General features: G+C 39.3%; 1 protein-coding gene across 1 annotated transcript in view; it reads left to right on the top strand.

Moving 5' to 3' along the window:
• The window catches only part of UNC5C (unc-5 netrin receptor C), a 188,479-nt gene that overhangs the window by 68,479 nt on the left and 99,766 nt on the right, over positions 1-20,234 (top strand). The window contains exon 4 of the mRNA XM_032632018.1: positions 5,586-5,689. Within this exon, the coding sequence (XP_032487909.1) occupies positions 5,586-5,689 (104 nt within the window). The remainder of the gene's footprint in view (positions 1-5,585; positions 5,690-20,234) is intronic.

Consider the following 20,234-nt stretch of genomic DNA (forward strand, 5'->3'; position numbering starts at 1 on the left):
TTCCTTCCCATCTCTCCATGGAGAGAGAAAATTAGTTTTGTCAAAGTAATTCTCAATGCATTCATAATCATCAAAGCTTTAATATTCATCTGCTTTTGTGATGTATATTATATTGCTCCCTTGGATTTGTACAAAGAATTTTCTGATATTTTTAATATGGAATCTTCTGGAACCCATCCATCATCCCATTTTTCTGACTCTTACCCATACCTGTATATTGAAGTGTACGAAATTTGCATGAAGATTGTCATAAGAGGAAAATATATAAGCTGTTCTTTTCAAAGATGCATCATCTCCTAGATTATTGAAAAATAATTTCTTCTATTATTTCTCTTTGATAATTGGTATAAATCCTTAAAGATCTTATCTTATTTCACAAAGGATAGGCTGTTTTCCCCTAAAATGCATATTTAAAATGTTAGTCTACTCAGGCATAGGCCCTTATGACAAAAGAGACCTTCAGAAGCATCCCGTCATTTACTTTCATTTTACAAATGAGGAAGGTGAGGCCACAGAGTCTTCAAACTCCCAGGTAGCCTCCTTTTCAGCCTACCACGTTGTCAAAAAGCAGAGTCCATGTTTGTAGAATGCCATGAAATTCGTGGGTTTCACATCATAAATAATTTGTAACCACAGTATTATTATTGTGTAAAAAAATTCATTGACGGCATCAGAATTCTACCATAAAAAATGAAATGCCGGGCTTCCCTGGTGGCGCAGTGGTTGAGAGTCCGCCCGCCTGCCGGTGCAGGGGACGCGGGTTCATGCCCCGGTCCAGGAGGATCCCACGTGCCGCGGAGCGGCTGGGCCCGTGGGCCATGGTTGCTGAGCCTGCGCGTCCAGGGCCTGTGCTCCGCGGTGGGAGAGGCCACAACAGCGAGAGGCCCGCGTACTGCCAAAAAAAAAAAAAAAAAAAGAAATGAGATGCCGTGTACACCGACACATGTGTGTGTTCTAAAAGGCTTTCTTTGATTACTGTGTAAATGGTAAATAGAAGTCCATATAGTTTCAGGTCTGATTCTACATCTGCTAATTGGATTTCTCTGTATGGATTTAGTAAGCCAATATTCATGTTCTTAAGTAAACATGTCTCTGAATGCATGCATATGACAAAGCTGATTTTTCTTTTAATTGATGGAGTCAATGACTAAATCAGAGGTAAGCCAAGTTCACTTTGCAAAAGTAATCTAGGTTATAATGAAAGGACTTTATACTTATTTTAGTAGCAGCCTGAGAACTAATGGAAAGAAAACAGAAATGTAGAATCCTAAAGGTCTTCCAAGGGCAAAAAATTCATCTTTTTCCTGATAGGAATGCCCACATTATTCTAAAACATTCTGTTTTACATCTAATTCCTAGCTGACAAGTGTCCATTTTTCATGCTTATCCATTCGTCACCCTCGTGTTCTCTCTTCCTGCAAGTCATCCAGCCTGCCTTCTATCACATCTCTCCAAATGATAAAGGATATGCTTAAAATGCTACTCACCCCCTTACATAGTACCGTGGAGGCATATGAAAGGAGCAGCTGCCATGCTGGACAGCGCAATATATTCTGTGCTCTTTACACAACCTGAAAGCTAGAGAAGAGGTTTTGGGCAGGAATTAAAAGGATTTTTCAGGAAGAAGTACTACTTTGTTGAGGGTTAAATGTGAATCATTTTAGAAATTAGATAAAATTTACATAGAGTTTAAAATTAAATAACATCAAAACAACAGAATTATATGGTATTCAGTGATAGTTCAGTTAAAACCTGTCTTTTGAAGTACAGGACTCCGATGCGTGGTCACCATTCTCAATTAGGAAATGAGGATTCTCAAAAGGTGTGCCTTCATGTGGCAGGAATTTGAAAACTGTGCCCCAAACTATACCATATCCTAAGAAGAATTATAGCCTGCTCCATTCGAACCCATCATCCCTTAATGCTGACTTCCATCACCATAAAATCTTGCAAAAGAGTAGGAGTTCTCCTGATGGTCATTTTTCCAATTCCTGTGTACCCTCAACTCAGCTGGGCTTCTACTCCCCCTTCACTCCTAAATCCCCCAAACTTCTCCTTCTGAGTCCTTTGCTGCATTTGTCCTGTTGGCCTCCCAACTTCCTAAAACTTTATTCTTCTCTTGGCTTCTCTGACACTTGTCTCTTGGTTTTTCTCCGACGTCTTTGCTCACGCCGTATCATTTTTGCAGGCAGGTTTTCCTCTTGAACGTTGGTGTCCTCTTTTTTTTTTTTTTTCCCTGCCCTGGTAGTGTCATCTATTTCTAGTGCTTCAGCTATCTCCTAGACAATGAAGCACAGATCTTTCACCAGGCCTTCTTTTCCAAACTCTAGACCAGTGGTTCTCTACTTGAGGTGATTTTTCATGTCAGGAGACATTTGGCATTATCTGGAGGTATTTGCTTTGCCATGGCTTGGAAGGGTGCTACTGGTATCTGTTGGGTAGAGTCCAAGGATGCTGCTAAAGCAACTTGCTGTGCACAGGGCAACCTCACAACAGAATTATCCAGTCCCAAATGTCAGTCGTGCTGAGGTTGAGAAATCATGATATAGACCTACTGGACTTTTCCACTTGAATAGCCTACAGCTGCACCAAACTGAACATGTACCAAAATAAATTTGCTACCTTTCTCACCACTTTCCTGCCCAATTTGGTATTATTTCATTTAATGATGGTATCAACTTAACAATTGCAGTAGCTAAGAAGATAGTATTATCTTTTCCTCTTCTCACTCTCCAAATACCTAGGTCTTCCTCAACATATGATCTATTTATTACTAGAATCTGCTTTCTCCCCTTCCTGTCCACTGTCACTAGCTGAGTTCAGGACCCCGTCATCCCTCCTGATCTATTCAAATGGGTTCCTAACTACCTTCTGCTTCTTCACCACCACCTCAATCACACCGAGGGTAACATGACATCCTATCTCCCTCCTCTGCTTAAAAGCCTTTGAGGGTTTGCCATTCCTTAGCATGGCAGGAAGGCTTTTCATAAATAGATCTCAGCTTACCGTTCTAGTCTTGATTCTGAATCTTACATATCTTCATCCTAAGTACCTAATAAAGTGTCTGCCTTAAGGAGATAATTTACAAATGTTAAAGGAATTTGTTTTGACTATTTGGATATATATGTGCCTCACTCTTTCTAATTCTCAATCCTTATTTTGTGATATGCTGGTTAGTTTAACTGAGAGTCAATATGTTATTTGATTTGAGAACTAATTCCAGTCTTTAGGTCTTCACCCTACCCTGCATCAGATGGGAGGTTTGTGCTTTTTTTTTTTTTGCAGTACGCGGGCCTCTCACTGCTGTGGCCTCTCCCGTTGCGGAGCACAGGCTCCGGACGCGCAGGCTCAGCGGCCATGGCTCACGGGCCCAGACGCTCCGCGGCATATGGGATCTTCCCAGGTCGGGGCACGAACCCACGTCCCCTGCATCGGCAGGCGGACTCTCAACCACTGCGCCACCAGGGAAGCCCAGATAGGAGTTTTTTAGAATCATTTTTCACCAACAAGATATACCCTGTCAAGAACATTTTATCCCATTAAAGTTATTCACTCCTGCTACTGCTTTTATTAATATTTGGTGTTTTGCCAAAATTTCATCTTAATGCAGATGAAAAACAAAGAGAAGCTACTATATGAGAAAAGAAAGAGTAGAAGAAGTTTTAATGTTTCTGTTGAAAGGACACAAATCAACCAAAAGAGATGTGAAGGGATGTGTGGGATAGAAAAATATGTATCAAATCAGCAGGTTCTAACGCAGCATCAGTTATTTTGCTGTGAGGCTTTGAGTAACTTGAGAAATGTGTTTCTCATATGTAAAATGAGGACCTGGTTTAGATAACTTTCAAGTTCTAATAACTCTGTGGATTTTAAGTGTTCATTCCCGCAACATACTCAATTTCTTGATAATCAAATTAGAAATGCCCTTCTGACAGAAATTCTGTCACCATTTGTAGAGTCTCTTGTCTTACTTCAGACCCACCTAGATCCAGTTATCTTTTCACAGCCCCTAAGCTCTTGAAGGTTTTCTTCTGCCAAGAAATTCAACCAAATGGCAAATATATGACAATGAATTTTTTTTCTCAGTGCATTTTCCAAGTGGTGCTTTCTAATAGCTCCTTGACATTAGAGGCACACCTCCAGAGTCTTCAGATTTCCACTCATTAGTTCAGTAGGCTGAAATGGTGCTTTTAGATTCTGAAGTTGTTGCTGGGGACATGGGATGAAAGGAAAGAGGCATTAACTTTTTACTAAAATCAACTGGGTAAAATTCCAATAACTTTTAATGGGAAGGAGCTGACGAGTATATATATGAAATAATTTTTTTGCTTTGCTTTAAAATAAAATGCTGCTTCAAAGCTCTATGACTGACTCATGTACTTTTTAGCTTTGGTGTTTAAAATGACAAACTGGTTTCTAACATTTTCGTGTCCATCAATAGCAGTTTTTAAAATTGTACTGCATATTGCTGTAGCAACTATAACTATATAAATCAGGGGTCCCCAACCCCTGATCCGTGGCCTGTTAGGAACCAGGCCGCAGAGCCAGAGGTGGGCAGCGAGTGAGCAAAGCTTCATGCGCGGCTCCATGTCGCTCGCAGTACCGCCTGAACCGTCCCTCCCTCACCAACCCTCCCCCGACCCTGGTCCGTAGAAAAACTGTCTTCCACGAAACCGGTCCCTGGTGCCCAAAAGGTTGGGGACCGCTGATATAAATACATAATTAGATTCTTGATATATTTGAGCAGAAATGACTGTTTAATCTTCTAATTGCAGAATGGTCACATAATTTAGATATTGAGATATTTCTGGACTCATCCCAATAGTTACTCTTTTCCCTGTCTTGTGTTTGAGACACCTCAAGAAGCTATATTCATTCTTTCAGGACTCCAGCATTCTGTTTTTCACTCTGAACAGAAACTTGCTTTTGAGTTATTTATCAAAAGATCTCAGAGTTATTACAACTACAATAGTTATCTATTGGGAAGAAAGAAAAAATAAGAATATACCTAAGGGACTTTATGAATAAGCATCATGACAATGTGATTCTCTTGATTAAAAATGTGATCATTGGGCTTCCCTGGTGGCGCAGTGGTTGAGAGTCCACCTGCCGATGCAGGGGACACGAGTTCATGCCCTGGTCCGGGAAGATCCCACATGCCGCGGAGCGGCTGGGCCCGTGAGCCATGGCCGCTGAGCCTGTGCATCCGGAGCCTGTGCTCCGCAATGGGAGAGGCCACAACAGTGAGAGGCCCGTGTACCGCAAATAAATAAATAAATAAAGTGATCATTATAGTTGATTATTAAGAAATAGTAAGGAAATGCAACGAATGAGTTTCACTAATTGTTAGGATGAGGATCTCCAAAGCATTCCAGTGAAGATTAAAGTAGGAACAGTTAATTGCCTCCAAGTTTCATAATTTCCAGTACACAGAATATAATCACCCACATTATGGTACAGTACTAACATGATTAAAAAATACAAAGAAACATAAAATAAGAAGCTGCAGAATGTTTATTGTACTTCCAATAAATGAATAAATGTTAATTAGTTTTGTCTTATATTTTATTACTGGTGCTTTCCAGATTTGCGGAAGACATTTGAGCAGGAACCCCTGGGAAAGGAAGTATCCTTGGAACAGGAAGTCTTGCTCCAGTGTCGACCACCAGAAGGGATCCCAGTGGCTGAAGTGAGTAGCAAAAATTCTTCACATTTAGCAATTGGCACTTAAGTTATTCTAACGGAGGCCTAGTCCATGGCTAATGGTGCAGTGAATTAGGGTATGGCATGATGAATGGTTGGTAATGGAGTCCTAACTGCTTGCTACTGGCAAAATAGATTGATTGGGAACTGATTAATGACTTGGAGTCAATTAGAATGCCCCACTGGACAAAGCCACAGGCAGCTTGGTTTAATTTTGTCACTGTCTTTTAAGAAATCAGAAACACTGTTTTATTTTATCTGGCACTAATCATAGAGAAAGGTGGTATGACTTAATAATGTACCATCAATTTTATTATTTTTCTTGATACTATGCAAAAAAATGTAAGAAAGGTGTGTGTGTATGTGTGTGTGTGTGTGTGTGTGTGTGTGTGTGTGAGCCTGTGCACTCCACGTATATATTTCCTGCTCTGTGATATATTTATGGACATACCTAAAAGCCATAGCCACACACCATGAATAAAAACATGTATGAGGAATGTCCGTTAGTTTCATCCTGTAAGCTTTCCATTAGCTCTTTATTTTCATTTTCTGTTTTTGGTGAAACAAAGCCTATTGATAGTTAATGAAATATTACAAATCAGATTTATACCATGACTTTTTATTAGCACCAAACAATAAAATGCCCATTTTTCTGTCACAGTCATCCATATCTCCAATGTATCAATGCAAAGGCTCTAAGTGGCACTCTTAATGAAATTTCCTTTTTTCTTTGAAAGAAGAGAGCTGTTTTTTGCCTTGTTCCTGGCATCCCATGGCACTTTCTAGCACTGTATCAGAGACTTTGTATGATTATTGCTGTTTTATCCAGCCACTCCAAAATCTTATCTTCCAACACTGACACACAATATGATTTATTGTGATTATAAAGTAGGGAGCTCTTCTCTATTCAATATTTCCTTTCACTTAGGACAATAAGTGCATCTGTCTCCTTAACTGTATTTCTAAAATTCTAATGCAAACCTCCACCATTAAACTATCTTGAAGACCAAAACATATCCTGAGCAACATAGGTATCCATAGACTCTTCTTGACTTGATGTTTCTTAAAGAGAGCAAATCCCTGCAGAGATTTCCAGTGAGGAGATTCTATAACTTCTTCATTTTCTTGGTCTCCTCAGCAAAGTGGTTCACTTTGTCAAGGAGTAAAGATTCAAGAGTGCAAACTAATTGGCTGTGAATTTTATCTGTATCATCACTGGGGAAGAGACCAATTAACACTTGGCAAGTTCAAAAATCATATACCCATTTGACATTCACAGAACTATAATGTGAGTATTTTTCCTTTTTCTGGAAGTCAAGAGAGAGATCAAACACACATGCTTGAGAGCAGGCTAATAAACTCCTGTGTCGATTATTTTCAGCACCCTTAGAATCACCAAGATCAGAAATCTAATGAATACCTTAACGTGACATGTTACAACTGTCATTTGCTCAGGAGGGGCAGATAAATTAAAGAAGAAAGGGATGAAATGTAACGTGGTGAGTTAAGGGATTATAAGATTATTTTAATTTAATGATATATATATTTATCATTTAATATTTTATCTATTTATTTGAGGAATTTAAAAGCATGAAAATAGCATAAAATGGAATATTGATCTTAAAAGGAAACCAGCAGGTAAAACTCTCATGTTTTACTATAAACAAAATCAGTCCTTAAGACATCAGGCCATGCTGACAAGGATTTATGCTTCTTTTGTATGCAAGGCAAATGAATTTGAAAAACTCAGTAAACACTCAACAAATACATAGTTGACTGATTCACTTTATCTTTGTTTAATAAGTATATATCTAGCATCATTGAATAAGTAGTGAAGTTCATTCTTTGCAGAATATCAGGAGACAATAATTTCCTTCCCATAAAAGTCAGTAGGGGGCTTCCCTGGTGGCGCAGTGGTTGAGAGTCTGCCTGCCGATTCGGGGGACAGGGGTTCGTGCCCCAGTCTGGGAAGATGACACATGCCACGGAGTGGCTGGGCTCGTGAGCCATGGCCGATGAGCCTGCGCGTCTGGAGCCTGTGCTCCGCAAAGGGAGAGGCCACAGCAGTGAGAGGCTCGCGTACCAAAAAAAACAAAAAAAGTCAGTAGGTTTCCAAAGAGCTCTACTAATCTTAAGTTACAGAAGCATCACCTTTGGTGCAAATAATGGCACAGGCATATCTGAGGTAATAAATAACATTTAATTTTCTCCCCTATTTTGGCTTTAATTTCTGCTACAGAACGTTAAACTAATTTCCTTACAGAACTCTAGGTTTGAACTCAAGTGTCCCCATTTTTAAGTCTTGGACTTTAAGCAAGGTATTTCAGCCCTCGGTATCTAAGTTTCCTCAATTAAATTACAAAATGAATATAATAATGAATGGTGTCTCTCCAGAATGTAGCTGAAGGTTAAATGAGCTATATGCAAATCACTTAGACCATGTAGAAGCACTCACTAGCATTATTAGTGCTATTATTATATCACCCATTGATTCACAGAAGACTCAGTTCGACCTCTTGAATTCGGAGTGGTCACCGAGCACAGTGCAGCTCTATTGGGCGCTGTGGGGTATGCAGAGATGAAGCTTCTACCCTGTGAAGAATCACAAAGATGCCCTCCTGTGTTTTCTAGCCAGTTACTTTGGTTAGAGTCCATAAATGCTACAAATGAAGATAACGTTTGAGTTTTAAAACCAGGAAATTTCCTTATTGATGTAACATATTTACTTTACAAATGACTTGTTAACGTGAATATCTACAGCAAGTCCTGACGTGCTGCTGTCCTTACTCTGATTTTTCAAGTTGTCTGTTTAGTCATAATGGACCAAGACATTGGACCAGACTTCATATTTTCTCCCAAAGAGGAAATCTGGGCTGGGGCTACTGTTGGTAGCTCTCCTTTTCCAAGCCAAAGGAAACAGAGGGACAAAGAAAGTGTCAGAGGAGGAAGAGGCCAACCCAGGATTCCTTACATGCTATCTATCCAGGTCGTAGCACTGTTGACTAAGAACTCCTCTCAGTACTCATTGGTTAAGAAAAAAAATATGTCAGCTATTAAGTAGCGGATGCAGAACTATTCAGTATTTAACATCTGGTATGAATGAACCAGTATAACTGCCTGAACATCAGCCCCTAGGTACCCTGATTTTTTACAGCTCCAACTATTATCTGTGTTGAAATATATCTGCTTACTACTGTCCTACCTGATTAGACTGGGATGAAATAAGGAACAAAACGGGATTTTTGTTCATGTTTCTCTCTAACACCAGCAGACTGTAGGTTGCATAGTAGATTCTCTAAGTATATTTAGCTAAATGAAATAAAGAGTCCCTGTTAGATGTGACACAGAGGTGGCACCTCAGGAAATGGAACTTCTCAGAGAAAAGATGTTTGTCACCTCTGAAGACGCATACTGAGAGAACTCAGTGAGGGTGGAGTAAGGGAATCTATCGGTCTAGTGCTTCTGACCCACTAGATGGGAATAAAAGGCCATTGAGAGTTACTTTAGTTCAAGGACTGTAGGACAGGTTAATAATAATTATATTTAAATGAAAAGTAGACTAGGTGAAAGAAAGAATAACAAATCCCAGAAATACTGTAAAATGGTATTGCTCAGTATTTTTAATGCCTCTTTTGCTAGGATCAAGCCAAAAATATAATGCTTTTCTCCCATGTCTGGGGAGGCATTTGCCTGCCCTTTGGCAGAAACCCGCCATCTCCCCAAAGAAGCCAGAAGATGAATATGCCCGTGCACGGGTGCTGGGTTGCTCCAGTGGCATAACAGCAGCGCTGTATGAAATGAACCCTCTTTGCTCATTTTAGTTTACGCCTGGAAAATGTTGCTGTCATATGGTGAGCCAGAAATATACTCAGAGATGCTTTATTTCATCAGATTATCTCTTTTGGAGAGTACTGGTATCAGAACATCAGTGGATACAAGATTTGTTGGCATGGCAGAAGGAGCAAAGCTGAATTTTTCACTAAAACAAACCTGTGATTTGTTTCACCTTAAACAAGGGGATAATTGCTCCTCTAATTATAATCGAACTATTTCTCATAGGAGTCTAATTGGAGGAACAGGGCACAATGTTCAACATATTGACCCAGTTGTGCTTAAAAACCGTCATCTTACTTATCCACATTTGCATCTCTAATTAGCAAGTGGGAAAATATGGGGTGAAGTGCAAAAGAATAGATGATTTTGCTGAGTTTAGTCTTGCTAAACAGGAAAGAGAATTTTTTAAAGCAGCATCAGCTTTATCAGGGGAAAAAGCTGCTGGCAGCTGGAGGCGTCACCAGATGTATAGCGTCAGGTAGCTGTCCATCTAATTGATTATTAATGGGGCCAATGAACATTTTGTTTCATGAGAGGAGTGCATGTTTTGCTGCCCCTTCCCTCATAACTGGAACTTCGTGTCCACGCATTTCCATGCAGGTGCATTTTCTCCCAAGCTGTGCTTTATACTCCTTGCAGACAAAAAAGGTTTAGAGAGAAAAGGAGAGTTTGCATACTAATTTGGAGGGAGACATTGCTTTCAGTGCCCAGTGATATCTGCTGGAATTTTCTCCTAGCATGTGTGTAGCAACAAGAAGGGGTTTTGCTTATGAGATGAGTATTAGCCTTACAAACAGGTTTGCCACAAGTATCAGGTTCCCTGACTGGTAGTCAGCTTGCAAGCTTTGCATTGGTCCAGTCAATATTTGCCAACGTCATCTCTATATTTTGGTCACTTGATATGTTTTTCTGCCAATGTAAACAATATGCCTCTAATAGTTATGCACAGAAAGCACCACAAGCACAGATAACTTTGTGAACCAAGTTAAAATTATAATAAAATTAAACACAGGAATAAATAATAAACCTCTGATTTATCATAGATTTGTGGCTTGACTTCTGCATATACACAGTGGTTCCTTTGAGCCTACAGTACAAAATCCCATTTTTATTTTTAATATTTTTTTAATTTTTTTTTTTGCGGTACGCGGGCCTCTCACTGCTGTGGCCTCTCCCGTTGCGGAGCACAGGCTCCGGACGCGCAGGCCCAGTGGCCATGGCTCACGGGCGCAGCCGCTCCGCGGCATGTAGGATCTTCCTGGACCGGGGCACGAACCCGTGTCCCCTGCATCGGCAGGCGGACTCTCAACCACTGTGCCACCAGGGAAACCCCCCGTTTTTATTTTTAATCACTAATTCATTTATTCAAGGAATATTCATTGTCCACTCACCGTGTGCTCTATACTCTTCTAGTTTAAGGAGATACATGTCAGAGTCCCTAAAGGGTAACAAAACCATAAACAAGAATAGAAATAAAGGAGCAAGATAATTGTCAGATAATTGCAAGTTAAAGGAAATAAGACAAGGTCATATCTGAGAGGTTGACAGTTGTTGGTGATCAGGAGTCACTTTAAAGTTTAAGGAGAATCTATATCTGAAGAAATAACATTTGAGCTGAGATCTGAATGACAGGAAAGAGCCAGACTTGAAAAGATCTGGGTCAGGAAGCTCCAGGTAGGGGAGCAGAATACCTCAGAATGTGGTTATGCTTTAAAAAGGAGGCCAGTGTCTCTGAGACACAGTGAGCCATCAGGAGGGCAGGAAGCCCTTCAGTCAAAGGGTTAGGATGAGCTTGGGGACTAACACGTGGTAATGCTAAGGGATTTGGAATTGTTTCTGAATATATGCAGAGTCATTGGAGATTTAAAGTAAGGAATTGTCATGACCTGATATATATTTATTTTAAAGATCATTCTTGCTGCTCTAGGGAGTATAGATTTTAGAAGTGTAAAAATGGAAACAGAGACACCATTGAGGAGATGATTTTGCCTTACTTCAAGTAAGAGAAGATAGCTGATGGTCTTAGGGTAGAAGTAGAAGAGAGAGAGAAAGGTGGAGAAATAAAGGATATATTTTAATTCCTGTGGGAACAGAAAGTTCTGAACTTGGATTTTACATCTGATTTTATTAAATGAATAAAATCTAGAAAATATTTGGTCCTTCAGAAGAAAGTGAAATCTTCCATGCTAACGGTCAGCAAACCCAGTAGAGTGAGTTTTTCTTAGATGACCTAAAATCAGTGGTCAGTAGACTTCAACTGTTTTCAGATATTCTTTCTCTCTCAGTGATGCTTCAGCTACAGGCAGTGACCTCGCCTGAATACATAATCGCAGGGCAGGAGGGTCTTTTATTTCCACAGCCTTTATTTCATGAAAAAAAAGGTTTTATCTTGGGTAAGTTCTTTGCTTTTGAAATTTCTTTCAATGATTCTTCAAATGCCTAGAGGCACTATTTATTGTAAACTGATTGTGGATGAAAAATGACAGTCATAACAAAAAGAGCAAAATCCAGTGTTTTTTAAAGGCAGTCAGACTTAGCAAGAGTCCCAACACCCTTAATTGCTAAATATGAGGAAGTGCTGAGAGTTACTTAACCTGAAAGGCAAGTTTATAGTAAAGACTGGTTAGGAACTGTCTCAGGACTAATCAATTTATAGTCCTTTTGCCCTGGAAAATTTAGCACTTTAAGGACATTTCAGTGCCATTTTGCTCCCTTGTAAGATATTATCAGATTGAGTTATTCTACTTTGGGCTCTTTTGGTGGTTGTCACTATTAATTCACTTATCAACGTGCTTTCATCTCCTCATAGTTGAATTTATGGCTTCAGAAATGTTAAGTTTTCAGATTTCAATACAAGTTCATCTCTACAGCGTGGTCTGCACACATTCAACTCTCAAAAGCAATGAACCAGACATATATGCAATTCAGGAGGTGTTTCCCCAGCAGGAAAACAACATCCCTTTCTTAGAAAATTCCTCCCCTTTGCAGAAGTTGCAACAACTGAGCAAAATGTCACTCCAGTTTCTGTTAGGTTACTAACCACGTCCCTATGCCAGACTTGCAGTGAACCAATCCGAGACGCTGAGGTTTGCAGCTGAGAAGAGTTTCCTCACAAGGCAGCCAACTAAGAAGATGGAAAACAAGTCTTAGCTCCGCCTCCCCGAAGTCATAGGGGGTTGGGCTACTTATGGGATAACCAAGGCAGTCTTTGGCTGGGGAAAGCTGATTGGAGGTGGGAAAAGACGAGGAAGTGGGTGTACTGCGCAGGCGTATCGCCGTGCTCCGCTGCTGCCTGTTCGCCATGGAGGCGCCCAGCGTGAGCTGAGGGTACGTTTCCAGGCTTCTGAAGTCAACAGGCCACTCATCGCCTGAAAAACTGGCCTCAGGCCCAGCTTTAGGGTCAGAGGTCCCAAGCAGCCTTAGCCGCTCACACTGGTCGGGAGCTGACTTCAAGTTCCTGTGGAACAGCTGGACTGAGTGGAAGCTGGGGAGGTATGTGATTAAAGAGGTGAAAAAAGAACGAAATACTAAAACGGGCTTAATCAGTGAAGGAGTTTACAAGCAAAGGGGTTTGGACAAGCTGTTGCCGTATCTGCGGTTCTGTAAGATAAGCTCAAGAATTTCTGTTAGTTATCAGCTTCTGTTAAGTCTGTGGGACATAGTTTCATTTTTACTTGCTTTTTTTTTTTAATCCTTTGGCTGTTTTTTTTGGGGGGGTACAGTTGTCTAAAGATATAATTTCAACTTGCTTGAAGTCCAATTCTTTTTACAGTATAAAAATACAAATACTTTCACAAAGCTACTGAAAGGCACAAAGTATATTGGACAGTGGTCAATGCAGAAGTGAATGAGTGTCTTACTGCTGTTGCCGATCTGAGAAGCAGATAGCTGCATAAACAAAGTAGCCTTCTATTCTTGACAAGAGACAGCGTCTAGAACAATGTCTCCACACTGGACCTGGGGTCGGGGAGACTTTCTTTGTACACTTTTTTTTTTTAATGGCGTTTTGATTCCTGTCTTTTAAGATACTTTTTACCCACAACTTTAATGGGTAAACAACATTCATTTGCGTTCTATAATGAAGACTTTCTTGGTTGGTCATATGAAACACCTGTTGTCAGTGTGAGACACCAGCAGAAAATAATTTTGTGATTTCGAACTCTGAAGCAATGGAGCTAAATCCTACCTGGTGAAAGTCTACAGAAGGCTTATTAGCTAGAGGTATCTTTTAGCATTGTGAAGGCTTTACTATTCAAGGTGCGACACATAGATTATCTGTACTGGCTTGACCTGGGAGCTTCTTGGAAAGGTAGAATCTCAAGCCCCATCCAGGGCACTTAATCAGCACATCAGGGCACTTAGTTCAGCAAAATTATCAGAACCAGTCTGCAATACGGTGTTCAAACTAGGATGCACATTGGGATCACCTGGGAATCATTAGAAAATACTGATGCTTATAGCCCACGCTAAAGATACTGATTTAATAGGTATTTTATGCAGCCTGGGTTATCACTATTTTTAATAGGTTTTTAATAGCTCCGCAGGTGATTCTAAAATGCAACAAAGTTTGAGAAACACCGGTCTAAAGGGCAAGGTTAAAACAAACGAATACAGGAAAAGTTTCAAACTTCTGACTTCTAAGCCACCCAGTAGAACTTGGCCGACTCCTAGCTTCTAGCTAATGCTTCTTCTAGAATCTTGGCTGAGTGTGCATTTGATAATTGCCCCATAATTGTTTTTCCCATTTATTTGATTAATGTACCTGCATAAAACAATTCTAGGCTGAATCTCCATTCTCTTAGGTGTACACGTGCTTCTCAACTCTGTTGTGTCATTTTCAGCCTCAGTGTTGGGACTTGAGGGACTCCAGTTTGAGTTTAGCAGAGTAACCTTTCTGATTGACATGGAGTTTTCTAGCTAATGCTTGCTGCACTCACTTTTCATATTGGGTGGCATGTGGCAATTTCCCTTTGTTAATTAGAACAAATGCACCAATTATGTTAATGTTTCTCCAGATACCAATCAGTTAATAATTAGATGCAACACATCTGTCTTTCACAAGGGAGTAGAATAGAAAACTGCAAGGTGCTTTGCTCTTTATTATTGGCATATATGATTAGATTCCTTAGCCAATCACATGGTTAACAAGTTCATGTATCAAAAGGGCAAAGGGTGACAATAGCTACTTGGGGGTCTGGGCACCTCTCCTTGTTAGCAATTTCCTAACCGAAGTCTGACTATCTCTAAAGGATCTCTGCAAAGAATTTAAGTGGTCTGTCTTTCCTTTTTTTTTTTTTTTAATAAATTTACATTTCCTCTTCAGTAAAATGTAGGTTTGTTATTTACCCTGAACTACAGAAAGAAACAAGGTCTTAAGAAGTATTTACAGCTCTCAAAAAGAATTCAGCTTAATATGAAAGATCACACTGAAAGAAATCACAAAATTTAGCCTATAGGATTATATCAAAGGTATTGTAAACATGTGTAAATCACCATTGGATTTATAATTTGTTACAGTTTCTGCTTATACGTCTCCCTGTGTCTTAACTTTGGAGCTTTCTGATTAATGGAAAAAAATGGATTTTGCTTCTTTTGTTTTATTGGTATTTGTGGTTCATACTTGACAGGGGTTTAGAGAGAAGTAGTTGTAGCCAAATTATTTCATAATGTGAGTAAAGCCTCTACCCTTGTGTTGACTCTGGCAGTGTGGAAAAGAGACTTATAAAACCAACACATTAGCCTTCTTGAAGGTAGTTAAAACATATCCTAACCACTTTTCGGATAAAGCTTTTTGTTTAGTTTAGAATTTAAAGTATATGCACTCTAGCAAATTGGTTTACATTCCTAATGTTTGATAATATTAAACTATATACTTTTGTCACCTAAAAGTAAAACATTATCATTGTTTTTATAATGTCTCTATTATTGTGGTTCCAAATATATTGTCACTGTTGTTCTTTTATGAACAGTTGGCCAGAAAAGAATGAATTTCAGATTATAAATTCTTTTTTCTTACTGTGACACTTCAAACAAAGGAATAACTGAGCAGACATTTAATATATTTGGAAATAGTTGTGCTTGCTAATCCTAGTGCCGGACATTTCTAGAAAGCCCCTAATACATGAACCATCCTGCGATATGTTCCTTTTGCCCAGGGAGTTGGAAGGGATGAGGCAACAAGGAAGTGGATGTGGTTGTTGATTTATTTTTATTAAATCATGCTGCCCCAAATATTTGTCTTTTATTTTTTAATAGTAAAACATGAGCAGAGTTAGGTTTTAAACAATTTTAGTAGTAAGCCATGAAATAAGTTCTGGATATAAGTAATTTTTGGAAAATAATCGTCTTGTGTAACTGGGTCCCCCACTTTACATACTCTTAACATTGGAAGTTTTGGAATCTGTTTTAGGTAGCCTAGTTTTATGATGTTTAACCAGAAAGAGAGGAGGAAAGTGAATAAAGGTGAGAAAGTGAGTATAGGAAGTCAAGATTAAATGTGGGGATTATTTACCCCATCTGGAATGTTAATCCACTTTTCTATGTGTTTGCTGATGATATAAATCAAAAATTAAATTTAAAATGAACAATAAAGTATTCAGGGAAAAGATAATAGAAATTTGGAAACATGAATGTTGTTGAATGCTCAAGGAGCTGCTCGGAAGAGATAAGCCTGAGCCATTGAAAAACGATCTCCATGTTTTCCTGCAAAACTTCTCTTCCCCTGACAGCCCTTATGTAGCCAATAGTTCTGAATTTTATAAAATATCAGTAACAATAAAACTATAAAACCATGCATGTAAGAGCCATAAAAAAAGTGGATCCTTAAATCACACCACACACAGGGTGGGATGGCAGTTTTACACACCTTTTCTGGGCACACACAATATGGGGTCGGTATACTCTCGTCCTAAAACTTATCATGAAATTGGGACTCACTCATCTTCATTAATAAAGTCATATTGGGCACAACGTTGTAAATCAACTATACTCTAGTAAAAATTAAAAAAAAATCGTATTGGGGTTTTCAGAGCTCTGTGCCAGGCTGAAGGCATCAATAGGACTGAAAGACCTAACTGTGGGAGGGATTTCTAAACAGTTTATCCTCTTTCTGTCCTTACAATATAAGAGCTAGGAAGCAGTCCTCTTATAGGATGGCTAGAAATATGACATCTCTTCTGGTACATACACTAGGAGGGATTGAGCTTGTAAGTAGGGAGAAACTTTCCTCACCAGGAGAGGTTTTTTTTTTTTGCGGTACGCGGGCGTCTCACTGTTGTGGCCTCTCCCGTTGCGGAGCACAGGCTCCGGATGCTCAGGGTCAGCAGCCATGGCTCACGGGCCCAGCCGCCCCGCGGCATGTGGGATCTTCCCGGACCAGGGCACGAACCCGTGTCCCCTGCATCGGCAGGCGGACTCTTAACCACTGCGCCACCAGGGAAGCTCCACCAGGAGAGTGTTATGAATGGAGTCTCATAAACCCACACCAGTAGTCCTACGTAGTGGAAAATTGAAAGATTTCTCCCAGTTTTTTGGTTTTTTTTTCCTGATTGGTATTATGAATATAGAGGTATGTACTTCTTAATAAAGACTGAGGAGCACTGAATCATCAACATTTAACATACATTTCATGCAGATATAGTTCTGTTTGGGATAAACTTAGGGAAGAGGCAATTAAATTAAATTTATTGACTGTCTCCTAATTCTAAGTGCTTTACCTTCCATATTAAATCCTCCTACAACCTTGGGAGGGATGATCTCTCCCTTTGCACAGGTGAGGATTGTGATTCTAGGAACTTAGAGCCTACAAGGCTGCAGACTCAGCAAGTGGGGGAGCCAGAATACAGAGCCAAGTCTAGCCAACTCCAAAGCCCATGTTTTTCCCTGCAACAAAAAATGTTTTATTGACTGTATGTTTTTGAAATTTAGTTCATTAAAATGACACCAATTGTGTGTAGCCTTATTTGATCAGTTTTCATAAATTAAATCATATAATATCCAAAGATATCTTTGGGGAAAAGTTCTTTATTTTAAAAATGTTATATCATCTCATCGATTTTTCCCAAAGTGGAATACTCACATTTATTTGAATTGTTACTATTTACACACACTTCTTAAAATAATTAGAATTTTACAATGTAGAAGAGAAATTAAACTCAACTTCAGGTTCGTTAATAAAGAATATCTCAGTGATTTTTAAACATATTTGATGTTCAAGAATTTTTCCAAAATATTTTTCTAAAATGAAATTAATTGGTATGTACTGTAGGTTCACAGGTCACTTTTTTTTTTGTCTATCATAGTACTGCTCTTAGTTTTGTGATAAATAGTACTAAGAAAAAATAGTACTTCTTAGTACATAGAAGTCATCTGAATATTTCAGCTTCTAGAAATCAAAATATACATATATAGCTGAGAATTAATGGAATCCAGCATTGTAATTGTCTAAACCTTCAGAAGTCATAATTATCAAACATTTTGCCTAATTTCTGGCACCTGCAGTAGTGCTTGGTGCATAGATATTCATAGAGGAAACTAATTTTGAGTAGATCCTACTGACTTATTTTCCTGTGCAATCATGTCTTTGTTCTCTTTGAATGTGGCAACATATCTCAACTGTGGGAATGCTTATTAATTGCTTAGGGTAATAGTTTTTATTTTCCATATGGATAAAGTTCACTCATTCATGCCTCTGTTTATATATTCATCCATCCTTTCTTTCACCACACTTCATCACGAAGGCTTTATTTCTGCTTCTCAAACAACAGCTTTTGCAAGTGCTCTTACCTGTACCTGGAACATTCTGGCTGAGGATTGGCTCTTTCTAGGTATTCATGTCCTAGTGTGTAGTCACCTCTTCAGAGAAGCCATGCCTGTTATCTAAAGCAGGGGTCAGCAAACCACAGTCTACAGGCCAAATATGGCCCACCTCCTATTTTTGTAAGCAAATATTTATTGGAATACAACCATGCTCATTCATTTACATATTGTCTGTGGTTTTTGTTCAGAGACCATGTGGCCCCCAAAGCCTAAAATATTAAATATATAGTCCTTTACAGAAAAAGTTTTCTGATTCCTGATCTAAAGCACTCTATAATGCTGATTTATTTTTTTCTAGACCGTAGGACCACTGAAATTATCCAGTATGTTTATTTGTTTATACATTATTTGTTTATACATTGTTTTTTTTCTCTTGAGAATCACTTTGAGAACAGTCTTTGTTTGGTTTATTTATGCATCCCAGGTAGCAGAAATAGTGAGGCCACGTTGTAGATGTTCAACAAATATGCGTTAGATAAATAATACATTTTTGAACATCTCTGCTAGGGCATTATGCTTGATTCTGTGCATATAAAATATACTGTTCAAAATGTATCATTGTATATATCATATATACATATACAAGGTATATATTATGAATACATATTTTAAATATAATAGACATATATGTAAAATCATGCTCTCAAGAGCTTTTGTGGTAGGAGTCCACAAACTCTACGTAAATTATTACAGTACAATATGGTAAGTGGTTTGAAGAGAGTGCTAGAGCTGCTCGTAAAAGGAAAACACTGACTGCTGGGGAGCAGCTACAAATACAGATTGTCATTAGCAGAGGTTTGACTGCACGGAGACCATAATAAATCAGTTGCTTGCAGACTCATATCCAAACCCTGTCACTGGGTGGCAAGTGAAAACAAGCTCAGGGCTCCCACTGATTCTGCATTACGTTGAGTTGTATAATTATTTCATTATATATTACAATGTAATAGTAAGAAAGTGTACAATAAATATAATGTGCTTGAATCATCCTGAAACCTTCCCCACCCTGCCGTCCGTGGAAGAACTGTCTTGCGCGAAACCAGTCCCTGGTGCCGAAACGTTGGGGACCGCTGGTCTGTAGGGTTCTGCTAAGCTCCAGTAGAACCTATAACTTAATGGAATGATTTTGAAGAGAGCTGTGAGGATTACTAGAAGCTTTGAGTTTAGAAATGGGAGGATAATGACTGAATTAAGAAGACCAAGGTTACAGGAAGAAGACCAGTGTGAGGAGATACTGAGATCAATTCAGTTTACTGCCTGAGGCTTTTCATATTTGTTGAGCGTTCAGATGGAATTATCTAGAAGGTAATTGGAAATGTGAATGTAGTTTAACAAAACTTGGGACTGAAGTTAATGGTTTTGGGTTAGAAGCCATGAGAGGGAATCACTCAGCCAGTGCATAGAGGCTGGTTGTTTGAAAACCTGGCTGTACTTTATTATCACCTGCGGAGCTTTAAAAACACTGATGCCTGGGCTCTTTGTCAGCCCAATTAAATCAGACCCTCTGCAGGTGGGCCCAAGCATGGGCAGGTCTTCACAGCTCCCCATGTGATTCTGGGGATTCTCAACAAAGTTGAGAACCACTACTATAAAATTAAAAGGAGAGAAAATCAAAGAGAGATCCCTGGGGAGGACTGTGTGAAAATGGTGGATGAAATGAAGGGATCAGTGAAAGAGGTTTGAGAAAAAACAGATACGTGGCAAGAACACAGCAGAGGGAGAGAAAATGCTCTTGGACTGGGCAGTTGGGGAGGTCTCTGGTCACCTCTGAAAGTGAAGTTTTGAGTGGTGAGTGTGAATCCAGACAGCAGAGTGAATGGGCAGGGGAATAGCTGGAGGCTGAATGTTCTGCTCTTTCAAGCAGTTCAGCCACTAAGGGA

This window comes from Phocoena sinus, chromosome 5 (genome assembly GCF_008692025.1).
Source record: "Phocoena sinus isolate mPhoSin1 chromosome 5, mPhoSin1.pri, whole genome shotgun sequence".
Lineage (NCBI taxonomy): Eukaryota > Metazoa > Chordata > Mammalia > Artiodactyla > Phocoenidae > Phocoena > Phocoena sinus.